Source organism: Lampetra fluviatilis, chromosome 68 (genome assembly GCF_964198595.1).
Source record: "Lampetra fluviatilis chromosome 68, kcLamFluv1.1, whole genome shotgun sequence".
Classification (NCBI taxonomy): domain Eukaryota; kingdom Metazoa; phylum Chordata; class Hyperoartia; order Petromyzontiformes; family Petromyzontidae; genus Lampetra; species Lampetra fluviatilis.
The window spans coordinates 3,042,912-3,068,495 of record NC_136342.1 but is presented as its reverse complement, the minus strand read 5'-3'; the positions used below and the strand labels follow the sequence as shown (position 1 = coordinate 3,068,495).

General features: G+C 48.0%; 1 protein-coding gene across 3 annotated transcripts in view; it reads left to right on the top strand.

The window, feature by feature from the left end:
- Positions 1 to 25,584, top strand: part of LOC144952601 (rho GTPase-activating protein 45-like) — a 121,084-nt gene that overhangs the window by 4,857 nt on the left and 90,643 nt on the right. For 2 of the 3 annotated variants that reach the window (XM_078883091.1, XM_078883089.1), the window contains exon 2: positions 25,052 to 25,366. In XM_078883091.1, the coding sequence (XP_078739217.1) occupies positions 25,052 to 25,366 (315 nt within the window). The remainder of the gene's footprint in view (positions 1 to 25,051; positions 25,367 to 25,584) is intronic. The other variant, XM_078883090.1, reaches the window with a different exon arrangement.

Sequence of the window (25,584 nt, the reverse complement as noted above, 5' to 3'; positions counted from 1 at the left end):
AGACACTGGTAGTGAGACACTGGGTAGTGAGACACTGGGTAGTGAGACACTGGTACAGAGACACTGGGTGGTGAGACACTGGTGGTGAGACACTGGGTAGTGAGACACTGGGTAGTGAGACACTGGGTAGCGAGACACTGGTGGTGAGACACTGGGTAGTGAGACACTGGTGGTGAGACACTGGGTAATGAGACACTGCTAGTGAGACACTGGGTAGTGAGACACTGGGTGGTGAGACACTGGGTAGTGAGACACTGGGTAGTGAGACACTGGGTAGTGAATACCTGTCAACCAATACGGCTTTACCCCGTATTCTTGTACAGGGAAATTGAAGTTTTCAGGTCCGTACGGGAGTACAGCCGTTTCAACACGGGCCCAAAAAGATTACAATCGTCTATTTGTTTGTGTTTCTCCCTTGCGATGGTGACTTCTTTGTAAGATGAACGTTGAGATTTATAAGCTGCACGCACGGTGGCAGGGGCGGTTTCTTCATTAGGGCGATTGGGCGACGCACCACCAATGTCATTCAACCACAGAGTCACGCTAGCCGTCACTGTGCCTCTGGATATAGTCCAATCAGCGTCATGCTACGTTCTGTGGAGTACCGCCTCTTTTTGGGCGATTTCCCTCCGGCTGAGAATCGCCCCGAGTGGTCCCATAGACTTACATTCAAAGATGTTTTTTTTCGAACGGGGGGGCGCTGCAATGCATTCTCTATGGCTTCCGGGAGGGCTCGCACTAACGTGCTTACGTCATCATACGTAAGCACGTTTCATCCAACAAAATTATTTGTCGCCACCTAGTGGAATCTTTAATAAAAGAAACATGAGTGGATTGTATTAATAGTGAGTATAAAAACAAACAAGATGTATTGTAAGAGTCACTTTATTTTTCATTAATATTTAAGAAGTGAAGTTGCCTTTACATGCTTAAGCTGTTAATTTATCCTTTGCATGGGTGGACCTTATCCTTATCAATCATCCAGACATTTGCCCCCCCTGAGAGATTTTGCGGGAGCCGCCACTGCACGGTGGTGACCAATGAGGTCTGAATCGGGCCCTAATAATTTGGGGCACTGATAACGGGTTGACAGCTTTGTTCTATCGATCCTCCTGCCGTTGACCAGCGTGGCGAAGTACGGTCGAACTGCATTTGAGCCAAATTATTTTGGAGAGGCCGCTGGATTTCTCTCTCCCCGTTCGTCAACCCCCGAGCTTGTCTAACCGCCTCGCGTTAAGCTTTTTAACGAACGGACCTTTTTCACTCGATGTCCAGTATGATTTGAGGCTGAGTCGACCTAGGAGATGCCCAGGACCACCGGTTCAGATGGTCGTCACCGGTGTTGGCCGTGAGCGGGAATCGAACCCGGGTCGCCGGGTTCGTAGCGCAGCGTAGCGCAGCGTAGCGCTAACCACTACGCTACCACTCCCCACAGCTCCCCACCCCCCCACAGCCCCCCCCCCCCACAACCCCCCCCCCACGGCCCCCCCCCACAGCCCCCCCCCCACAGTCCCCCCCCCACAGCCCCCCCCCCCACTCAATCCATCCAGCAGTGAATCGATGGACGGAGTTGCGAATGTAAAAGCAATTAAAATCAAAGGCTCAGCCATTCAAGTGTTCGTTCAGTTAGTCTTCTACGCTGGATCAGCCAGTACGGTTGCTGGAGATGTTAACGACCTCGCCTGGTGTACAGGAGGTCGTGGGTTCGATCCCGACCCTGACGACGCCTGCTGTGTGTTTGGAGTTTGCGTGTGGCGAGATGTTAACGACCTCGCCTGGTGTACAGGAGGTCGTGGGTTCGATCCCGACCCCGACGCCTGCTGTGTGTTTGGAGTTTGCGTGTGGCGAGATGTTAACTACCTCGCCTGGTGTACAGGAGGTCGTGGGTTCGACCCCGACCCCGACGCCTGCTGTGTGTTTGGAGTTTGCATGTGACGAGATGTTAACTACCTCGCCTGGTGTACAGGAGGTCGTGGGTTCGATCCCGACCCCGACGCCTGCTGTGTGTTTGGAGTTTGCGTGTGGCGAGATGTTAACTACCTCGCCTGGTGTACAGGAGGTCGTGGGTTCGACCCCGACCCCGACGCCTGCTGTGTGTTTGGAGTTTGCATGTGACGAGATGTTAACTACCTCGCCTGGTATACAGGAGGTCGTGGGTTCGATCCCGACCCCGACGCCTGCTGTGTGTTTGGAGTTTGCGTGTGGCGAGATGTTAACTACCTCGCCTGGTGTACAGGAGGTCGTGGGTTCGATCCCGACCCCGACGCCTGCTGTGTGTTTGGAGTTTGCGTGTGGCGAGATGTTAACTACCTCGCCTGGTATACAGGAGATCAGGGATTAGATCCTGAACCTGACACCTGCTGTATATTTGGAGTTTGCATGTGACGAGATGTTAACTACCTCTACTGGTATACAGGAGGTCGTGGGTTCAATCTCGACCCTGACGCCTGCTGTATATTTGGAGTTGGCATGTGGCGAGATGTTAACTACCTCGCCTAGTATACAGGAGGTCGTGGGTTCAATCTCGACCCTGACGCCTGCTGCTGTATATTTGGAGGTTGGCATGTGGCGAGATGTTAACTACCTCGCCTGCTATGCCGGAGGACGTGGGTTCGATCCTGACCCTAACGCCTGCTGTATATTTAGAGTTGGCATGTGGTGAGATGTTAACTACCTTGCCTGGTATACAGGAGGTCGTGGGTTCAATCCCGACCCTGACGCTTGCTGTGTGTTTGGAGTTTGCGTGTGGCGAGATGTGAACCACCTCGCCTGGTATACAGGAGGTCGTGGGTTCGATCCCGACCCTGACACCTGTTGTATATTTAGAGTTGGCATGTGGCGAGATCTTAACCACCTCGCCACATTTTGGAATCAACATCACGCCTTTCGAGAATTTGCCCTACCGCTGTAAATTTCCACGCGACGACGATGATGATGATGAGCCACTTCGTTGAGCCATCATTTCTGATTGCCAGGTGCCCTTCTGAAAAAGAGCTACTACATATCTCAGCGCGTCCTTACCTGGTAAAATCAAAGAAAGTTTTATAGTTTCGTTGAAGTATGTCTCGGTGGGGCGCTGGTGCGGCGAATTGCCCACTGTGGTGAACCAGCTGCCTTGCCGCGTCTTGAGATCGCATTCGCTCTGTGCGTGTCTGTGTGTAACGTGGGGGGGTGGGGGTCAGGGTAGGGCTCTCGTAGAGTTGATCCGATATGAGCGGAACTTGAGTGGAATGTGGATTTGCTGGTGGAGAACTAGACCCATTGACTCAAAGCGTTAATCGCGTTAGCTCTCTGTGTATGAAAAATATGAATAGGCGTTTACCCTGGATGTCAATAAAACAGGTGGTGTTAAGATGTTCGAATACCAAATAAGATACCTTTTGCAAGGAATCAGGTACTGCATTAACCACACACAGGACTTGTGGCAAAACATTGCAAACAAACATGGCTCCGATGATAATGTTGTATGCCTTGTCTTTGAAACTGATTGGCCTTGTTGATGGCCTTATCTCACCACCAATGTTAGACCAGAGAACACCGCTTCATCGGCCAATGGTACAGCTCAATGTGTCGGGGGTTCTGGGTAAAGTCTCGTAGAGTTGATTCGATATTAGTGGAACTTGAGCGGAGCGGAAAGTTAATTTTGCTGGTGGGGATTCAGGCCCGCAGAAAACCAGACCCATTGACCCACAGCATTAATGCGTTGACTCTCTGTGTGCCTGTGTGTAACTAAATTATATATATATTTTATTTAATCAGGTAAGGCCCACCGAGTTATATAGCTATTTTTAAATCCTTTATATTAAGTTCACTTGCTTGCTTGCGCGCTTACGACCGTGCAAATCTTTCGGTCGTTTTTTTACCCACTTCCCGTGATCCAATCGAGCTGACATTTTGCACACAGACTCGTTGTGCGTGACAATTAATTTTCGTGAAAAAACATTTCCTAAATTTTACACTTTTTAGGAAAAAAAAATTATATGTAATTACCAATTGCTTAATGGTGGCAAGCAATCATCTGACCCATAGGTGGCAGCCATCTCAAGCCAGAGGACGAGAGGACTCTAGCCGCCACGCATATAAAGGATTTATAGTGAAAAACTTTGTTTTTACGGGTTAATTTTTTCAGAAGTGACTTGGCCACAAATGATAGCAGCTCAACGAGGTGGCTTATATGGAAATTTATAGCAGCCAAATACTCTGAATGCATGGATAGTCTACTTGTGGAGGGAAAAACCAGAGGATCTGGACAAAAACCCATGCCACTTACCGGGAGAGAGAAATGCAAACTTAAAATATACATCGGGCATCAGGATCGGCATCGAACCCACGACCTCCTTCATACCAGGTGAGGAAGTTAACATTTCGCCACCACGGCACCCCAAGCTATGGACAACATAGTAAACTCATCGAGATGCATAGAGACCCATGGAGATAGAGATGTACATAGACCCATAGAGTGACTTACTCTCCACGACAACGCTCTATGGGTCTCTGAGTATGGGTCTCTGTGGGTCTCTATGAGTATGGGTCTCTTTGGATTCGTCATCCTAAGTGGAAAAACGACACTGGTTCTCTCTCTCTCTGATGAGGCCCTCGCGTTGTGGCCAGCAGCAGACCTGGACATTCTAGACTTGAAGCTTTCGTGACTGCAAGGATTCATACGCTTAGTTTTTTCGGTAAAGTCACGTAGGTAAAAAATGAAATAAATTTTTTTTTAAATTAATTTTAATTTCATTTTTTACCTACGTGACTTTACCGAAAAAACTTAGAGTATAAGACCTGAACATTGCCATCTTGACCGTCAAACGGCAGGAACAGTTTTTTTTTTAAGTTTCATTTATTTAGGTATATAACCCTGTGAGCCATGTGGCTCTTGACTCGGGTGCAACCGCAACAAACAAAAACATGAACAAGAAACATCTCAAAGTGACTACACGCAACAGAAAAATCCAGGCAAAAACAGCAAAGTCTTCCAGAAAAAAACACCCGTCCGGCAGTAGGATTGACACGCACACGTTCTGCGCATGTAAAATGTTACACGCGTACATCCTGGCCATGTTGCTAACTCGCACGTCAAACATTAACAGCCGCGAGGTTACGCAAAAAAATAATACATTACGCGGTTTTGTCACGCCCAACTCGTGAGAAGGGGGAGCTCGTCCGTGACTTTAAACCCTTTTTTTTTACATTTTTACTTCGGATGAAAGAGCGTATTCATTAGCTCAGTCCGTGTGTCTGTAACGGGGGAAATGCAGGGTAACCCTCGTAAGACTTGATCCGAAGAGTGTAACATTCGTGTAAAGTTGTTGTGCTGGTGGGGAGGTTGATCATTGACACCATTGGGCGCCACGGTGGCTAGGAGATGTTAACTCCCTCGCCTTGTATACAGAAGGTCGTGGGTTCCACCCTGATGCCTATTGTATGTTTGGAGTTTGCATGTGGCTAGGAGATGTTAACTACCTCGCCTGGTATACCGGAGGTCGTGAGTTCGGTCTCTACCCTGAAAACGCCTGCTGTATGTTTGGAGTTTGCATGTGGCTAGGAGATGTTAACTACCTCGCCTTGTATACAGAAGGTCGTGGGTTCGGTCTCGACCCTGAAAATGCCTGCTGTATGGTTGAAATTTGCATGTGGCTAGGAGATGTTAACTACCTCGTCTGGTATACCGGAGGTCGTGAGTTCGGTCTCTACCCTGAAAACGCCTGCTGTATGTTTGGAGTTTGCATGTGGCTAGGAGATGTTAACTACCTCGCCTGGTATACAGGAGGTCGTGGGTTCAATCCCGACCCTGACGCCGCCTGCTGTATATTTGGAGTTTGCGTGTCTCTTTCTCTCTCTTCGTGGTCACGTGGATTTTTCTCCGTGTCCTCCTCAATCCTTGTAGCGCGCCAAGCCCATAGAAATCATTCCATTTCTCGTCGCCGTTTTGTAAGCTTATGTCCAAGCGTTCTGTACGTAAATTCAACAATTGCAATTGAATTGGGCCACGTGTCGTTGCTCCTCATGACGTCGCCTCCGTCGCATTACGGATCTCGAATCGAATAACAGGCCGGTCCATTCATAGATTTTGCTCTCTGCCGAACAGCTGATTGCATACCGAACGGCCGCTTGGATACCGAACAGCTGATTGGATACCGCGGAAAAAATGGCTCTCCCCCCCTCCCCCCCCCGTATGTTGGAGGGAATAAAACTCCACGCGTTCGCACGCGGCCTTTTAAAAGTAAAATAAATATATTTTACGATAAGGCGACATTTCGGGCAAGTGGCCCCTTCTGCATGGTGGCACAGTTGTGGTTAGTTCCTCAGAATTTAAACGTTTTGATTGGCAGCGGTCGTAGAGGTTGTGAAATGGCCACGGTTACTTTCGCTGTAGATCGGAGGTCGCAAACGGGTTTTGATTCCGTACCCGGCCGCACCAGTGTCGCAAACGGGTACCCGTACCCTACCCAATACCCGGCTACCCGTACCCCACTGAGGGTATGGGTACGGGTACCCGATTGCGACCTCTGGGATGAAGCCATGTTGCAGGCGTGGGTGGGTTGATTCTAGGAACTTGAATTGTGAGAAGAGACAAGACGTTGGGAAATGAGTGACAAACGGTTACTCACCAGTGACTCACGGCCTACCCGTACCCGTACCCGGCCACACCAGGGTCGCAAACGGGTACCCGTACCCGGCCGGGTACGGGTAGCCGGGTATCGGGTAGGGTACGGGTATCGGGTACCCGGTTGCGACCTCTGCTGTAGATTTATCCATTATTTCATACCTGTCAACCCCTTATTGCAGTCCAACTCGGACCTTATTGGTCACCCCCGTGCCCCTTATACACCTCAACGTGTATCCTACAAAGTCACCATCACAAGGGAGACACAAACAAACAAGACAAAACAATGTTTTTTGCCCGTATTGAAACGTGGACCTGATAACTCAATTTCCCTGTACAAGAATACGGGGTAAACCGTATGAGATAACAGGTATGTTATTTTTGTTAAGGAGGGGGGGGGGGTGTATCTATAAAGAGATCACCCTTGTACTTTCGAGGCGACAGCGGCAAGCACGTGTGCGATGGTTGGAATCCTCTCGCGAGCACGGTTTTTGTTCCTTATTTTATCATCTACCGAGAGTCGTGAGCTCATGTTTTTGGTTTTGCACGCACGCGGACAAAGATCCGCCCCCCCCACACAGCCTAGAACAGGCTGTGTGTGGGTCAAGTGCTGTATGTATGCGTGCTGAAGTTCTTTCGCACCGTACGTAGCCAAGCGTGCGAATCGGAGTTGGCTGTTAGTAAGTGACATCTATGCATTATTTTAGTGGGAGGTGGTGGGGAGTGTATCTGCTCGACCGTCTTTGTTTCTCCAGTGCTGATGTTTTCGGTACACACCGTGCTAGGTACTCATTTAAGACTGAGTATGGGAGTTGGTAGGGAGGAGGAGGCCCATGACCGGTTGAAGTCTTCGTCGTTGCCTGTAACAGACTCTTGGGGCAAGTGCTGTATCAAGATTTGAAGCTTTCGTGACTGCAAGGATTCATATTCTTAGGTTTTTTCGGTAAAGTCACGTAGGTAAAACATCGTGATTTTTATATTATTTTATTTTTTATTAATTTTGATGTTTTACCTACGTGACTTTACCGAAAAAACTAAGAATATGCTGTATCAAGGTTGAGCCCACCTAGGGGAGATCCATGACCGATTCGGATAATCGTCACTCGTGTTGGCCCGTGAGCGGGAATCGAACTCGGGTCGCCGAGTTTGTCGCACGGCGCGTTAACCGCTGCGCCACCGTTCCCTTCGCACAAACACACACACAAAGGTTCCCCGTGTAGCCTTCAGACGGTAATGGCAGGTGCCATTAGCGAGTAGCAGCAACTATGAAGGCCGCCACTGTGGCACACGAGGGGGTGGTGAGTGGCCAGCACCACGCCCGGCAGTCCCCTTTGTCTCCCCAGTGACGATGTTTACTCCACACCGCACCACATACTCATTTGAGGTTAAGTCCGCCTAGTGTCTAGGCCCAGGATCGATTGTGATAATTGTCACCGGTTTTGTTGGCCCGTGAGCGGGAATCGAACTCGGGTCGCCGGGTTCGTGGCACCGCGCTAGCAGCTGCGGCCACCGCTCGCCCACCCGCACACAGCCTGCTGCTCATGTGAGTGTCTACACCGGGGCTGGGCAACGTCCGGCCCGCGGGCCGTATAAGGCCCACGAAATCATTTGGGTCTGGCCCTGCCAAGGCAACCGCAGGCGGGACTCGAAATTCAATAAATCTAGGAGCAAACCTGGAAAAGCAGTTGCGAGTAGCAGCGACATCATCAATACCAGCTAACATCACACGCCTCTATTTAAAGCTTTCGTGACTGCAGGGATTCATCTTCTTGGTTCTTTCGGTAAAGTCACGTAGAATGGAAATAATAAAATAATACAAATAAAACATAATAAAATAATTCTCACGACGTTTCGGCCACAACGCAAGCAGCCGTCCTCAGGTGAAAAATAGTCAGACTCTGTCTTCTCGACAAACCTGTTCTTCACCTGAGGACGGCTGCTTGCGTTGTGGCCGAAACGTCGTGAGAATTATTTTATTATGTTTTGTTTTTATTATTTTATTATTTCCATTCTACGTGACTTTACCGAAAGATCCAAGAAGATCACACGCCTCGCCAAAGAGAAGCAGTTCCAGCCATCGCATTAGGCGCGAGTTAATTAAACGTTTGACCAAATATAGCAGGCTAATTTTTAAGTTGATAATTTTGTATGGCCCGCGAATGATGTTATAAATATCCAAATGGTCCCTTGGCAGAAAAAAAGTTCCCCACCCCTGCTGTACACGATGAGAGCTACAAGATATGCGGAAGGACGGAGGATATGGGAAGTTGGGGGTGATTGTCCTCTCAACGGATGGACGACGCTAATGATTAGTTTGTGTGTTACATGGTTTAGCATCGAACTAGGACCCCATAACTAACCCAACTCCTGCATTTGGACATCTTGTGATTCACAAGCATTGGTTCGAGCCGATTCTAACTGCTTCTGCTGATGAGACACTGCTTTGTGTGTGTTAGTTTGTTGTCCATCCCCCCCCCCTCACCTCCGATTAGCACAGTTGGCTACGTGCGGTGCGAAATAAGTTCAACATACATCCCCTCAATATCGAAACCAGTCCTTATAAATAGCCGGCAGTTCATATAATAATCGGTGTTTTCCCCTTTTTTCTGGCAACAAAACTGACACCTTTTTGCAAGGATTTATGTCTGCATTGACCACAATACTTGCAGTAAAAATGCAAACAAAAAACACTCGTAATATATGCATCGTCCTTGAAACTGATTGGTCCACACTAGAGACAGCTTTCTTTTGAGCCTCGTCTCAGACATGAATCCTTGTAAAAAGGTTTCAGCTTTGTTGCCAGAAAAAAGGGGACAAGCCCTATTATTATATTTTGGTACTGACAAAGGAGGTCTAATGAAGTTGGCAATTCACCAGTATTGTTTTAAGCTGAGTCTGACTCTGCTGATGAGACGCTGAATGGGGAGCTGCTGTTGCTGCCGACACATCGGGACGCGTGGCAACGAATCACTCCGCTTGCCCGGTGGGAGTTTGAACAGCTTCGCACGGATGGATTCAACAATCTGCTGCTGTTCTATCGACCCACCCACACCCACCAGTCCGTTTCACAGGTCTCGGCGTGCGTACCGCCTTTCTTGGTTGGTCACCCATCCCAAGTGCTAACCAGGCTCAAACCTTGCCTGGCTTGGCCATCGAGATATGACGTTTCGATCGCTTGTGTTGTGATCGAAACGTCGGGTTATTGTTATTATTTTGATTATTTTTTTCTATCTACGTGGCTTTACCGAAAGACCCAATGAATATGAATTCCTGCAGTCACGAAAGCTTTAAGTCACTGTTATTCATATTTTCAACCCCGAGGTTTTACAGCATTTTTGGCATTCGTGGCGGTGACATAAGCCATCCAGGAATGTTGGGTTTAGAATTTGTTGAAGATTCGAGTCCAGGGTAGAGGGTCTGTAGCCGGTTTTTGGTGTTGGTGGCGGTGGTGGTGTTGGTGGCGGTGGTGGCGGTGGTGGCGTTGGTGGTGGTGTTGGTGGCGGTGTTGGTGGCGGTGTTGGTGGCGGTGTTGGTGGCGGTGGTGGTGTTGGTGGCAGTGGTGGTGTGGGTAGCGGTGGTGGTGTTGGTGGCAGCTGGGGCGGAGATGGCTGTGGCGCTGGCGGCTATCGCGGTTGTGGCGACTGGTGGCGGTGGTGGTGGTAGTGGTGGCAGCTGTGGTGGCTGTTGCGGCAGCGGCTGTGGTGGTGGTAGTTGTGGTGGTGGTAGTTGTGGTGGCGATGGTTGCGGCTGTGGTGGTGGTAGTTACGGTGGTGGTGGTAGTTGCGGTGGTTGTGGCTGTGGTGGTGGTAGTTGCGGCGACGGCTGTGGTGGTGGTAGTTGCGGCTGTGGTGGTGGTTGCGGCTGTGGTGGTGGTAGTTACGGTGGTGGTGGTAGTTGCGGTGGTTGTGGCTGTGGTGGTGGTAGTTGCGGCGACGGCTGTGGTGGTGGTAGTTGCGGCTGTGGTGGTGCTAGTCGTGGTGGTGGTGGTTGCAGCTGTGGTGGTGGTTGCGGCTGTGGTGGTGGTGGTTGCGACTGTGGTGGTGGTAGTTGCGGCGGCGGCTGTGGTGGTGGTAGTTGCGGCTGTGGTGGTGGTAGTTGTGGTGGTGATGGTTGCGGCTGTGGTGGTGGTGGTGGCGGCGGCGGCTGTGGTGGTGGTAGTTGCGGCAGCTGTGGTGGTGGTAGTTGTGGTGCTAGCTGTGGCTGTGGTGGTGGTAGTTGCGGCTGTGGTGGTGGTAGTTGCGGCTGTGGTGGTGGTAGTTGCGGCAGCAGCTGTGGTGGTGGTAGTTGCGGCTGTGGTGGTGGTAGTTGTGGTGGTGGTGGTGGTGGTTGCGGCTGTGGTGGTGGTAGTTGTGGTGGTGGTGGTGGTTGTGGCTGTGGTGGTGGTAGTTGTGGTGGTGCTAGTTGTGGTTGCGGTTGTGGTAGTTGTGGCTGTGGTGGTGGTAGTTGCGGCTGTGGTGGGGGTTGCGGCTGTGGTGTTGGTGGCAGCGGCGGCTGCAACGGCGGTGCTTGAAGGAATCGCCACCAGCCTCAACGCAACACGAGAAGTCTTATTTATCTAGAATAATATTAATAATGATACTCGTGTACAGGTGGTATTCGCAACAAATTGCAAAGGAAGGTGCCACTTTTCGCAGACACAGCCTGCGGTGGTTTCTCTAGCGGGTGGGCGGGGGGGAGGCGACATTGCTGCTGTCGTGTGGTCTAGCCTAGGGGCACCCCCAGTGGCAGCTGCCCTTTTCGGGAGCGGCGGCAATAGCTGCGGATGCCTGATGATGCACAAATGTAAAACTCGCCAGTAGTAGCGGTGCGACTGGCATCATCCAGAACAGACCGTGGTACAATGTGTAACGACGCCAATGCTCCATTTCATAAATACGAGCAAGGAGAAATCACGGCGATGGTGATACACTACGACTCCACTTCCTCCTGCTGACGTGGTTATGTGGGCTTGACCACCTGAATGTGAAATTGTAGTTGTTGCTCTGCATCTACATGGGGCAGCCGTACGAAAGAAGAGGAACAAGAAGTTAGCTAAACGTGCGTTGTGTAATCTTCTTGGTTCTTTCTTTCGGTAAAGTTACGTAGAATGTAAATAATAAAATAATAAAACATAATAAAATAATTCTCACGACGTTTCGGCCACAACGCAAGCAGCCGTCCTCAGGTGGAGAGCAGGTCCGTCGAGAAGACAGAGTCTGTGTTGTGCAAGTCTCCCGGTTGCTCCGTTAGACCTGTCTGCGTGTTAACCGTTTTTTTATTTACTGGTTTACGAGAAAAGCACCGGTAGAGTTGAAACGTGTGGACAATTTATCCATGACACGTGGTTTTTTTTGGGTTCGATCACGTAAATGTAAATGTGTCCGTTAAACCAGGGGGTCTCCAACTCCTGGGCCGTGGACCGGTACCGGTCCGTGGCCTGTTAGGAACCGGGCCGCACAGTTTTTGAAGTTTCAAGTTTCATTTATTAGGTGTAGCCCTGTGAGCCATTCGGCTCTTGAATCGGGTGCAACAGCAACAAACAAAAAAACAAAAACATGAACAAGAAAACATCTTAAAGTGACTATGTGTTAAAGTGACTGTGCACACAGCGGCAGGAGGTGAGCGGTGAGTCCGTGCGTGGCCCGCCAATTATTTTATTTACCACTTCCATCCGCGACTCTTTCCCGCACCGCGCACTTGTCACGGTTCTGGTAAGCCCACGAGTTGCTAACCCCTAGTAGCCAAAATGAGTAAAAAACAAACGTCGCTGGAGAGCTTCTTTGAAAAGGGGGAAAGAGCCAATGATGAACGCCGCCCCCCCCCCCGGTCCGTCTTCCACAAAACCGGTCCCTGGTGCCAACAAATGAGGTTCCAATGGTGGAAATGCTTACCCCGAGCTCTCATACTCTGATGGTGCATTGTCTTTGAGTTGTGCGATTATTGGCGTCATCTGGTCCAACCCATGTGAGGCTAGGCTCTAAGGAAAGCTGTCTCGGGTGTGGACCAATCAACTTCAAGGACAGTGCATACATTATCAGAGTTATGTTTTTTGTTTGCATTATGACTGCAGGTATTGTGGTCTATGCAAACATGACTCCTTGTAAAAAAAGGTGTCAGTTTTGTTGTCAGATAGAAGGGTAAAAAAACTATTATCAGGTTGGGGACCGCTACGCGTTCATATTCTTAGGTTTTTTCGGTAATGTCACGTAGGTAAAAAATGTAAATTAATAAAAGTAAAATAAAAAAATACAAATAAAATAAAAATCACGAGGTTTCGGAGGCAACACAAGCTTCCGTCTTCAGGTGGAACCGTCACAGCACGATAGCTGTATCAAGTGAGCGCGGTTAAATCCACCATTGCCATGATGAGGATGATTGTTGTAATTATGCTACTCGAATTGTAGATGTTGCGTTGGGGTTTACTCTCAAACACACAACCGGTGTGTGCTGAACTCTTAAACGATTGGTCACGTTTTTGTGTTGCGTGATGGTGGTGGTGGCGGGTTTAACGACAACGCATTTATATTAACGCGATCTAACCCACTATGAGACCTCCTTTATCAGTGGCAAAATATAGTAATAGGTTTTTACCCTTTCAACTGGTACAAAAACTGACACCTTTGTACAAGGCATCATCCTCTTGGCTCTTTCGGCAAAGTCACGCAGAAGGGCGAGGCTGCATCGGTCAGGCGATCGTCAAAACACAAGTGGTTGGCACAAGAGCGCAGTTAGCGATACGTTAGATCGCCCCCACGATACAAAGTCTTCGAGACTGGAGTCGCTAAATACAGTGCAGTAACTTTTCATAGTATTTTTTGTCTATTCATGCCACTCTCACATCGTAACCAAATTTAAAACACAAAAAAAACATATAACACAACACTTAAAAGCATCACGTCATGGAAGAATGTGCAAAAATAAGCTCTGTAAAATAATGACCTGGTGGTGATTATCCGGCGCTTTTGAAAATCCAACGCTCACTTCCCCCTTTCCCGAAGCCGCCGGATAATTGATGATCAACTGTCCGACTACCACTGCCATGTGTCCAACTTGAGAGTTTTTATATCCACAGGTTTTTATTCTTTTTAAAATCATTTATATTAAGTTCACTTGCGTGCTTGCTTGCGCGCTTACGACCGTGCAAATCTTTCGGTCGTTTTTTAACCCACTTCCCGTGATCCAATCGAGCTGACATTTTGCACACAGACTCGTTGTGCGTGACAATTAATTTTCGTGAAAAAAAATTTCCACAATTTTACACTGTTTAGGGAATTTTTAAAAAAATATTTATTTACAAATTGCTTAATGGTGGCAGACAATCATCTGACCCATAGGTGGCAGCCATCTCAAGCCAGAGGACGAGAGGACTCTAGCCGCCCGTTTCATGATGACGCAAATGTTGACTAACCACATGGCATGAAATCCCTGCCCCCACGCTGTACAATGGAGACTATTTTTCGAGCAGTTAAATTGAAGCCGCCAGGTTCTTGAAAGTGGTAAAACGGGTCAACGCTAGTGCCCTCGGGAATATACGGGGCATGTCAAGAGGTGATCTTTCATTTTTAAATCCTTTATATTAACTTCACTTGCTTGCTTGCTTACTCAAGAAAAACCGAAATGAATAATAAAATGAAACCGATGCCACGCATATAAAGGATTTATAGTGAAAAACTTTGTTTTTACGGGTTAATTTTTTAACCCTGGCCCTGCTATCGATTTCTCCCCCCCCCACGCCCGACACCACGGGGTGAGAGATTCAAGCACGGGGACTCCACTCCCCGTCCCACGCAGAAAATCAATTGGGGCAAGAGCCTTGGGCCGTGTCCGGTTCACTCCGGGTTAACCGCGACCCCCTGTCCCCAGCGATGGCACGGTGCTGGTGACGCTCACGCATCGCAGCTAGAAGACCCGTGGTTTCGACCCGGCTCTGTATAGAATTTGTCAAGAAAAATTTCTCCCCACCCCACCCTCTACCCCGTCTTGTGCAGTGAGTGAGAATTGGAGGTTAGCGCGCTGAGCTCCTAACTGTTTATTTTATTTTAACGGATTCTTTAGCATTTTTTGTTTAGCCCCACGAATGTAGAAAAGAGAAATGTTCACGTCACTGTTATTCATATTCTTTGGGTCTTTCGGTAAAGCCACGTAGATAGAATAAAAGAATCAAAATAATAACAATATCACGACGTTTCGATCGCTGTGTCGCGTTTTTAGAGAAGCACACCTGGCTATCACGAATGATGGCTCAATGAAGTGGCTTACCATCGTAGTGTGGGAAATGTATAACAGCGGATTTGAAGCTTTCGTGACTGCAAGGATTCATACTGTTAGGCTTTTTCGGTAAAGTCACGTAGATAAAAAATAAAATTAAAAGCTAATGACAGTAATAATGGAAATAAAATAAAATAATAAATCACGACGTTTCGGAGGCAACACAAGTCTCCGTCATCAGGTGGGACCGTCACAGCTAAAATAACTGCATCATTTTTACTTTACGGTATTAATAGAAGTAATTTAATTTCTATTCATTTTATTTTTTACCTACGTGACTTTACCGAAAAAACCTAACGGTATTAATAGAAGAAATTTAATTTCTATTCATTTCATTTTTTATCTACGTGACTTTACCGAAAAAACCTAACGGTATTAATAGAAGTAATTTAATTTCTATTCATTTTATTTTTTACCTACGTGACTTTACCGAAAAAACCTAACGGTATTAATAGAAGTAATTTAATTTCTATTCATTTTATTTTTTACCTACGTGACTTTACCGAAAAAACCTAACGGTATTAATAGAAGTAATTTAATTTCTATTCATTTCATTTTTTATCTACGTGACTTTACCGAAAAAACCTAACGGTATTAATAGAAGTAATTTAATTTCTATTCATTTTATTTTTTACCTACGTGACTTTACCGAAAAAACCTAACGGTATTAATAGAAGTAATTTAATTTCTATTCATTTTATTTTTTACCTACGTGACTTTACCGAAAAAACCTAACGGTATTAATAGAAGTAATTTAATTTCTATTCATTTTATTTTTTACCTACGTGACTTTACCGAAAAAACCTAACGGTATTAATAGAAGTAATTTAATTTCTATTCATTTTATTTTTTACCTACGTGACTTTACCGAAAAAACCTAACGGTATTAATAGAAGTAATTTAATTTCTATTCATTTTATTTTTTACCTACGTGACTTTACCGAAAAAACCTAACGGTATTAATAGAAGTAATTTAATTTCTATTCATTTTATTTTTTACCTACGTGACTTTACCGAAAAAACCTAACGGTATTAATAGAAGTAATTTAATTTCTATTCATTTTATTTTTTACTTACGTGACTTTACCGAAAAAACCTAACGGTATTAATAGAAGTAATTTAATTTCTATTCATTTTATTTTTTACCTACGTGACTTTACCGAAAAAACCTAACGGTATTAATAGAAGTAATTTAATTTCTATTCATTTTATTTTTTACCTACGTGACTTTACCGAAAAAACCTAACGGTATTAATAGAAGTAATTTAATTTCTATTCATTTCATTTTTTACCTACGTGACTTTACCGAAAAAACCTAACGGTATTAATAGAAGTAATTTAATTTCTATTAATTTTATTTTTATTTTTTACCTACGTGACTTTACCGAAAAAGTCTAAGAGTATGTATATCAGCAGCCAAATACAGATAGTCCCCGAGTTACGATGGTCCGACTTGCGATAATTCGAACTTACGATGGCGATACGACAAAATTGAAAAATATTTTAAATTTCGCGCGGCAGGCAAACGCAGCAGCGAAACGATACGTTCAATGCATGTGTGATACGTAGCTTTAGCGATTTCATTTTAGGGTTACCACGATACGATACGTTCAATGCATGTTAAAAGTTTTTTTTTTATAGCAGATAGGATTGTTTCCTGAAAAAACTTTCTATTCAATTGTAGTTCATATAGGTAGGCTAAGAATTTACCTTGTTTTACTTTGCATTTTACTGTGCAATACAGTATTGTAATTAATACATACATTATGTAGTTTATACAGTACGGTACTGTAAATTGCTCTGTTTTGCTAAATGTCACCATTCTTCAAGACTCCTGGGTAGGCTGGGCCATTTTCGACTTACGATATTTTTGACTTACGATGGGGTCGTCGTAACGCATCTCCATCGTAAGTCGAGTACCTGTACTCTAAACGTGGAAGGAAAAACCAGAGGATCCGGAGAAAAATCCATGCGGCCACGAGGTGAACATGCAAACTCCAAATATGCAGCAGGCGTCAGGGTCAGGTCGAACCCACGACCTCCTGTATACCAGGCGAGGTGGTTAACATGTCACCACACGCAAACTCCAAATATACAGCAGGCGTCAGGGTCGGGATCGAACCCACGACCTCCTGTAGACCAGGCGAGGTGGTTAACATGTCACCACACGCAAACTCCAAATATACAGCAGGTGTCAGGGTCGGGATCGAACCCACGACCTCCTGTATAGCAGGCGAGGTGGTTAACATCTCCTAGCCACATGCAAACTCCAAATATACAGCAGGCGTCAGGGTCGGGATCGAACCCACGACCTCCTGTAGACCAGGCGAGGTGGTTAACATGTCACCACACGCAAACTCCAAATATACAGCAGGTGTCAGGGTCGGGATCGAACCCACGACCTCCTGTATAGCAGGCGAGGTAGTTAACATCTCCTAGCCACACGCAAACTCCAAATATACAGCAGGTGTCAGGGTGGGGTCGAACCCACGACCTCCTGTATACCAGGCGAGGTAGTTAACATTTCACCATTGTGGATTTCCCGAGTTCAATTCCCGCTCACGGCCAACACCAGGAGATGATTATGTGAACCGGCGCTGGGCCTCCTAGGTCGACTCGGCCTCATGAGTACCCGGTGCGGTGTGTAGTAAACGTTGCCATTGGGGAGACAAAGGCGGTCGGGCGTGGTGCTGGCCACCCACCTCCTCGTATACCGTGCCGGCCTTCATAGGTGCTGTTACTCGCAAACAGCACTTGCCCCAACAGTATTTTAAAGCTATAAATGGGGATCTTTGTCTTTGGCTTGTACTACGCTGGTTGGCCTTCATAGTTTCTCGCTAACAGCACTTGCCCCAAAAGCGGGTTATAGGCTACACGGGGGATCTTTGTATGCGTCTGTGTAGCCTGTAACAGAGTGGCATGTTGATGCAATTTGGCCTGGAATCCACTGTACGCGCTTGGGAAATCATCGAGTGATTTATTATTCCTCGTTAGGGGCCGTCCATAAATGACGTCACGCGATTTTGGGCGAGTTTTGACCCCCCCCCCCTCGTCACACGACGTCACAAAAAGTCACACCCCCCCCCCTCAAATATGACGTCACAAAGCTCTGCCCCCCCCAACCATATTTCCATTTAGAAAAAAAACATGCTTCAAATCGCTTTAAACTATTGTCATTGTAGTGCGTATTTAATGTGGCGCTGCACTCTGATGTTGTAGGAGTGTTGTTATAACAATTCTACAGTGAGGGAAACAAGTATTTGATGCCCTGCTGATTTTGTACGTTTTCCCACTGACAAAGAAATGATCAGTCTATAATTTTAATGGTAGGTTTATTTGAACAGTGAGAGACAGAATAACAACAACAAAATCCAGAAAAACGCATGTCAAAAATGTTATCAATTGATTTGCATTTTAATGAGGGAAATAAGTATTTGACCCCTCTGCAAAACATGACTTAGTACTTGGCAGAGGTGGGACAAAGTCATTGTTATGCAAGTCCAAGTCGAGTCGCAAGTCATCAAATTCATGACTCGAGTCTGACTCGAGTCCAAGTCACATGACTCGAGTCCACATCTCACAGGTGGGACAAAGTCATTGTTATGCAAGTCCAAGTCGAGTCGCAAGTCATCAAATTCATGACTCGAGTCTGACTCGAGTCCAAGTCACATGACTCGAGTCCACATCTCATAGGTGGGACAAAGTCATTGTTATGCAAGTCCAAGTCGAGTCGCAAGTCATCAAATTCATGACTCGAGTCTGACTCGAGTCCAAGTCACATGACTCGAGTCCACACCTCTGGTACTTGGTGGCAAAACCCTTGTTGGCAATCACAGAGGTCAGTCGTTTCTTGTAGTTGGCCACCAGGTTTGCACACATCTCAGGAGGGATTTTGTCCCACTCCTCTTTGAAGATCTTCTCCAAGTCATTAAGGTTTCGAGGCTGACGTTTGGCAACTCGAACCTTCAGCTCCCTCCACTGATTCCAGCAGTCAACCCATGGCACCTGGGTTTGTCCCGTGACCTACCAGCAGCGAGAGCCTTCCACACTTCACACGATAGCCTCGAAGTGCACCTAGCCTGGCACAGGCGCCGCGTGGTGACGTCTCCGCCACTCGGTGATGAAAGGTGGCTTCTGTTTGTTCTCCCCCTGTTCTGTGGAGAGAGAGAGTGAGTATATGGAACTCGAGTTTCATTCCTGCTCACGGCTAACACCAGCGACGATTGAGTACCTGGTGCAGTGTGTAAAAATCACCACTGGGGAGACAAAGGCGGCCGGGCGTGGTGTTGGCCACCCACCCCCCTCCGTGTGCCGTCCCCGCCTCAACATCTCGCCGCAGTGGCTAGGAGATGTTAACTCTATGGGACTCGAGTTGCCTCCGAAACGTCGTGATTTATTATTTTATTTCTATTATTTCTTATATTAGTTTTATTATTTATCATTTAATATTTATTTATTTTTACCTACGTGACTTTACCGAAAAAACCTAAGAGTATGAATCCTTGCAAATCTAGAACTCTCTCACCTGATGTACATGAGGTTGTGTGTTCAATCCTCACCCTGAAGCCTGTATAGTTGGCGTTTGAATGCCTCTCTCCCCGCGGTCGCGTGGATTATTCTCTGGGTCCTCCGGTTTTTCCCTCCACATTTAGAATCGACATGCGTTTTTAAATCCTTTATATTAAGTTCACTTGCTTGCTTGCTTGCGCGCTTACGACCGTGCAAATCTTTCGGTCGTTTTTTAACCCACTTCCCGTGATCCAATCGAGCTGACATTTTGGCACACAGACTCGTTGTGCGTGACAATTTATTTTCGTGAAAATGTTTTTCCATAACTTTACACTTTTTTAGAAAAAAAAAATTATATTTAATTACCAATTGCTTAATGGTGGCAGGCAATCATCTGACCCATAGGTGGCAGCCATCCCAAGCCAGAGGACGAGAGGACTCTAGCCGCCACGCATATAAAGGATTTATAGTGAAAAACTTTGTTTTTACGGGTTAATTTTTTTAAAGTATTCTGTTGATATAAATATCCTCGTGATCACAAGGCCGCCTCGTTGAGCTGTTATTTGTGGCCAGGTCGTTTCTGAAAAAAGGCTACAAGTGGGGCCTTACCTGGTCAAATAAAATTGTTTAGTTTTTAGTAGTAGGGTTTTACCCTTTAAACTGGTACAAAACTGACACCTTTATACAAGGCATCCTGTTTGAAATAACCACAACACAAGCAGTCAAAATGCAAACAAAAAGAAACAACTCTGATAATGATAATGATATGCACTGTCCTTGAAGTTGATTGGTCCACACCCGAGACAGCTTTCCTTAGAGCCTAGTCTCCATTGGTGTTGGACCAGATGACACCAAAAGGCGTACAACTCAAACACAGTGCAATATCAGAGTATTGAGAGCTCGGGGTAAGCATTTACACTATGAGACATCTCCTTTACCAGTGACAAAATATAGTAGTAGGTTTTTACCCTTTAAACTGGTACAAAAACTGACACCTTTATACAAGGCATCATGCTTGCAATAACCACAACACAAGCAGTCAAAATGCAAACAAAAAGAAACAACTCTGTTTTTAGTTTTTGTCTTTTATGAGTGCTACTTGCTAACAGCACTTGCCCGAACAGTCTTTTGAAGGCTATACGGGGGATCTTTGTCTTGTTTGTCTTGGGAGTTTGTATTCTCTCCCCTTGTTCTGCATGGGGTTTCCAACTTTCTTTCCCGTAGCTAAACACAACCGCAGCCGGTATTGATCAAAACCACACCCCCAATATTGCAGCACTCTTCCTGAACAATATAGTTTAAATCTGCTAAGTAATTAACTAACATTTTTGGCAAGTGAAAAACAACTCTGAGTATTATTATTCGACTGAAATTAGTTTTTATTGTACCCAAATCGGCAGTCGTCTTCTTTTTTCCCGTACGGCTGCTGATGTAGATGCAGAGAAACATCGACTACAATTTCACATTCGATGTGGTCAAACCCAGATAACTGCATCAGCAGGAACAAGCGGAGTAGTAGTGTATTGCAGAGGTTGCAACCGGGTACCCGATACCCGTACCCTACCCGATACCCGGCTACCCATACCCGGCCGGGTACGGGTACCCGTTTGCGACCCTGGTGCGGACGGGTACAGGTACGGGTAGACTGTGAGTCACTGGTGAGTTACCGTTTGTCACTCATTTCCCAACGTCTTGTCTCTTCTCACAATTCAAGTTCCTAGAATCAACCTACCCACGCCTGCAACATGGCTTCATCCCAGAGGTCACAATCAGATACCCGTACCCGGCCGGGTACGGGTACCCGTTTGCGACCCTGGTGCGGCCGGGTACGGGTAAGGAATCAAAACCCGTTTGCGACCTCTGGTGTATTGTCATCATCGCCATGATCTCTCCTCCTTCGTATTTATGGATCGGGGCATTGGCGTCATTACACGTTGAACTACAGTCTGTTGTAAATGATCACAGTCGCACTGCTGCTACTGGAGAATGTTTAACTTTTTATGGGCAATGTTTGCCTATGGGCAATTTTAGTCTATGGGCAATCTTCTTCTTCCGTACGGCCGATGATGTAGATGCAGAGCAACAACTGCAATTTCACATTCGATGTGGTCAAGCTTAGATATAACCGCATCAGCAGGAGCAAGCGGAGTAGTAGTGTATCATCATCATGATCGCCGTGTTGTCTTTTTCGTATTTGTCGATCGGGGCATTGGTGTCATTACACGTTGAACTACGGTCTGTTGTGGATGATCAGTCGCACCGCTACTACTGGAGAATTTTTAACTTTTTATGGGCAATGTTGGCCTATGGGCAATCTTTTTCTTTTGTAAGACTGCAGATACAGAGCAGCAACTACATGTTCACATTGAGGTGCTCAAGCCCGGATAACCGCGTCAGTAGGAGAAGTATCGGAGTAGTAGCGTACTACTACTAGCCAACCGCGCTGATTGGGGGTGCGGGGGAAGCACAACAAACTAAACGCAACAACAAGCAGTTCTAAAGAAATGAGTTTTCAATTTAGTACAGCGGTGCAGTGTATTGTAGTGTAGTATATATTTTAGAGGGGGGGAGGCGGAGGGGGGGGGAGGCATTCTTTGCGTGAACCGCGAGCGGAATGCAGGGCACGTGGCGGCCGCAGCCTTCCCATGCGTTCAATACGGGGTGTGTATGTGTGCGTGCGTGTGTCTTTGCCTTTGCACGTGTGTGTGTGAGGGTCTGTACATGTATGACGCATCAGCCAGTCGTCTCAGTCAGTCGAACCGTGGCACCTGGGTCTGCCCCGTGACTTCCTGCCAGCGGGCGTTCGACACTTCACGTGGCCTCAAGGTGCACATAGCCTGGCACAAGCGTCGTCCATCCCCTCGTGTACCGTGCCAGTCCCTTGTGTACTATGCCAGCCTTCATAGGTGCTCGCTAACAGCACTGTGCCCCAACAGTCTGTTGAGGCTATAAGAGGGGGGTCTTTGTAAGTGTGTGTGTGTGGGGAGCGGTAGTGTAGGCTATACCGGGGTCTTTGTTGTATGTGGTCTGTGTGTGGTGTGTGTATTGTTAGCTTCATACTTGAATGGAGGTCTGCTGATGATGATTTTGCATGGCCGATGAAGAGCGACGATTAAAAGATGCAGGTCTTCGTGATCGTTGGCTCTTCATTGACGCTCGGTCTTGAAAGTTGGTGAACAGCAGATACTCACGGCTCGCTCGCTCATCAACTCGGCCACCTACTCACACACCCACTCACCGAGGCTTGTCGCGGCTCAAATTTAGCGCGGTTGGCTCTGTACGGTGCGAAAGAAGTTGAACCTACATAATCTCGGTAAAAGTTATAGCCGATTTGATACGCATGGTCGTTTGCCAGGTGCCTGTGTGACCACATCGGGTCTCTGTGTAATGAGTGTACGAATCTCTGTGTAATGAGTGTATGGGTCTCTGTGTAACGAGCCTATGCAGGAGGTCGTGGGTTCGAACCCGACCCTGACGCTTGCTGTATATTTTGCGTTTGCATGTTCTCCCCGTGGTCGTGTAGATTTTTCTCTGGGTCCTCCGGTTTTTCTCTCCACAATTAGAATCGATGTGCGTTCGGCTGGTATTAATTTCCACAGGTAATTTCATTGGGCTTCTGAAAAAAAACCTATATAGGTGAGTGAGCCTTACCTGGTGAAATAAAAAAACTGTTTAAAGTTGTATAGTTTATGTGTGTGTGGCAAGCGGTAGTGTAGTGGTTAGCGTGCTGCTCTACGAACCCAGCGACCCGAGTTCGATTCCCTACGGGTCTCTGTGGGTCGCTGCTTGAGTCTATGGGACTCTCTATGCGAGTCCGTGTGTCCCGATGTAAGTCATTGGCAACGATCGCCCTGGAGGAGGCGGGGGGGGGGGGTGGAGAGGGATGGTGGAGAGGGGGAGGGGTCAGAAGGACGGCAAAGAGGGGGGGAGATGGAGAGGGGGGGGGAGATGGAGAGGGGGGGGGGATGTTCCCTACTTCGCCTGGTGTACCGGAGGTTATGGGTTGGATCCGGAGAGGGGGGAGATGTAGATGGGTACATGGAGAGGGGGGTGGTGATGTTACCTATTTCGCCTGGTGTACAGGAGGTTATGGGTTCGATCTGGAGAGTGGGGGGTGGAGAGGGGGGTGGAGATGGGGGGGCAGGGTGGAAGCGACGACAACGCCGCGTGACGTTAGCGTGCCCCCCCCCCCCCCCGTGTGACGTTAGCGTGCCCCCCCCTTGTGTGACGTTAGCGTGCCCCCCCCCCCCCCCCCCCCCCACTTCGCGTGACGCCGGCAAGAACTCAAAGCACCGGGAACCGGTGCTGGCGTCACGTCGTGTGTCGTTTCGCTCGCCACGCCGCGTCGCGTCTGTCCTTCGCGACCGATGGGTTTGGGCGAGATGTTGACTCCCTCGCCCGGTGTACGAGAGGTCGTGGGTTCCACCCCGACCCTGGTGCCTGCTGTATATTTGGAGTCTGCGTATTCTTCCCATGGTTGTGTGGATTTAATCGGGGTCGTCCGGTTTTTCCCTCCACATTTCTAAACAGCGTTTTAGAATATTCTTGGTTCTTTCGGTAAAATAAAACATAATAAAATGTTATAATGTTTTATTTTTATTATTTTATTATTTCCCTTCTACGTGACTTTACCGAAAGAACCAATAATATGAATCCCTGCAGTCACGAATTATTTGGCTGCGATACATTTCCACGTGATGACAAGCCGCCACTTCGTTGGGCCAAAATAAAAAAAAATAGTTTAATGACGAGGAAACCGAAGCGCCCAGGCAAAACCCATGAGTGCGTGCGAGGGGGGGAGCACTCTATCCCGCACAGACGGAACAGTTGGAGGTCAGGGCCAGGCAGGGTTAGCGGCGTCCTCTCCGATGTAACGTGGCTCGACGTCACTCGGCGTGTCCACGCGTGACGTCCTGTGGCGGTGACGTCGCTTGCCGCGCATCGATCGACGTGGTTGCTTGTACGCACGTACGTTGAGCTTATTTCTTTCGCACCGTACGTAGCCAACCATGCAAATCGGAGGTGGGGGGGGGCAGTGCAAAGTTCTAAAGAAATGTGTGAGATTCATGCGGTGCTGGTCATGCGATCCATGTGTGTATGGTTCGTGCAGTTCATGCGGTGGCGCAATTCACGCGGTTCATGCGGCATGGTTCATGCAGAGCGCGTTCAAGCGCCGAGGTTCACACTGTGGTTCATGTGGTGCGGTTCAGTGTGGTTCGTACGTGATGCATGTTGAGATAGCCTTTGGGTGAGGTGAGTGGATCGGTGAGGTGAGCGAGTGGTGAGTGAATGAGTAAATCGGTGAGTGAGTGATTGAGTGAGCGGGTGGGTGGGCGGGTGGGCGCGTGAATCGGTGAGTGAGTGAATTTATGGTTTCACTCGTGGGTGAGTAGTGGATGGTTTCACAAGTGGTTAGTGGGTGAAGTGAGTGTGTGAGTGAATCGGTGAATGAGTTGATGGTTCCTCCATTGGTAAGCGGGTGAGTAAGTGTGAACTTCTTCTCTCCCACCGTGCTTATCGTTTTGGTTTTGGTTGTGGTTCCGCCACCCTTGTGCCGAGACGACAACGTCTGGCATGACTCTTCTCCGTCCGTCCATCTGTCCGTCCGTGTCGCTCACTCTGTCTCTCCCTCCGTCCTCACCCCCTCACCTACCCCCCTCCCCGTCTCCCCCACCCACGCGGCGTCAGCAGGACGCGTTGCCCATCTGGTCGGACGCGTCTCCCCCGTGGCGGGCCTACTCCCCGCGCCGTAGCCCCGCCAGCCTGCGCCACCACCAGCTGCAGCAGCCGTTGCAGCGCCATTCGGCGCGCTCGCACTCCAGCGTGCGCTCCGCCGTGTCTTGCGGCGCCGGATCTTCCCCCAACGCCGCCGGCATCCGGCACGTGGCCTCCACGGCGTCGTTGCGAGCTGCCGGCGGCGGCGGCGGTGCCTATGGCGGTGGCGCCGGCGCGGGGGTGCACGCACGCAGCCCCTCCGCCACCAGCCTGGGCTCCGTCTTCGAGGTGAGGTTCTTGGGGATGGTTGTGTAATGGGTTCCGGAGACACTTGCAGAGGTAACTTATTTGTAATAATACTCTGGAGACGGCTTGTGGAATCGGTCCTTTTATTTACTTATCTCAGTTCACAAGCACTCCCCCCCCGTTGCTGGCAGGCAACGGGGGGAGTGGGCAGACAGATCGCAAGAGACGCACCGCCACGTGGCACTCGGAGACCCGCTCAC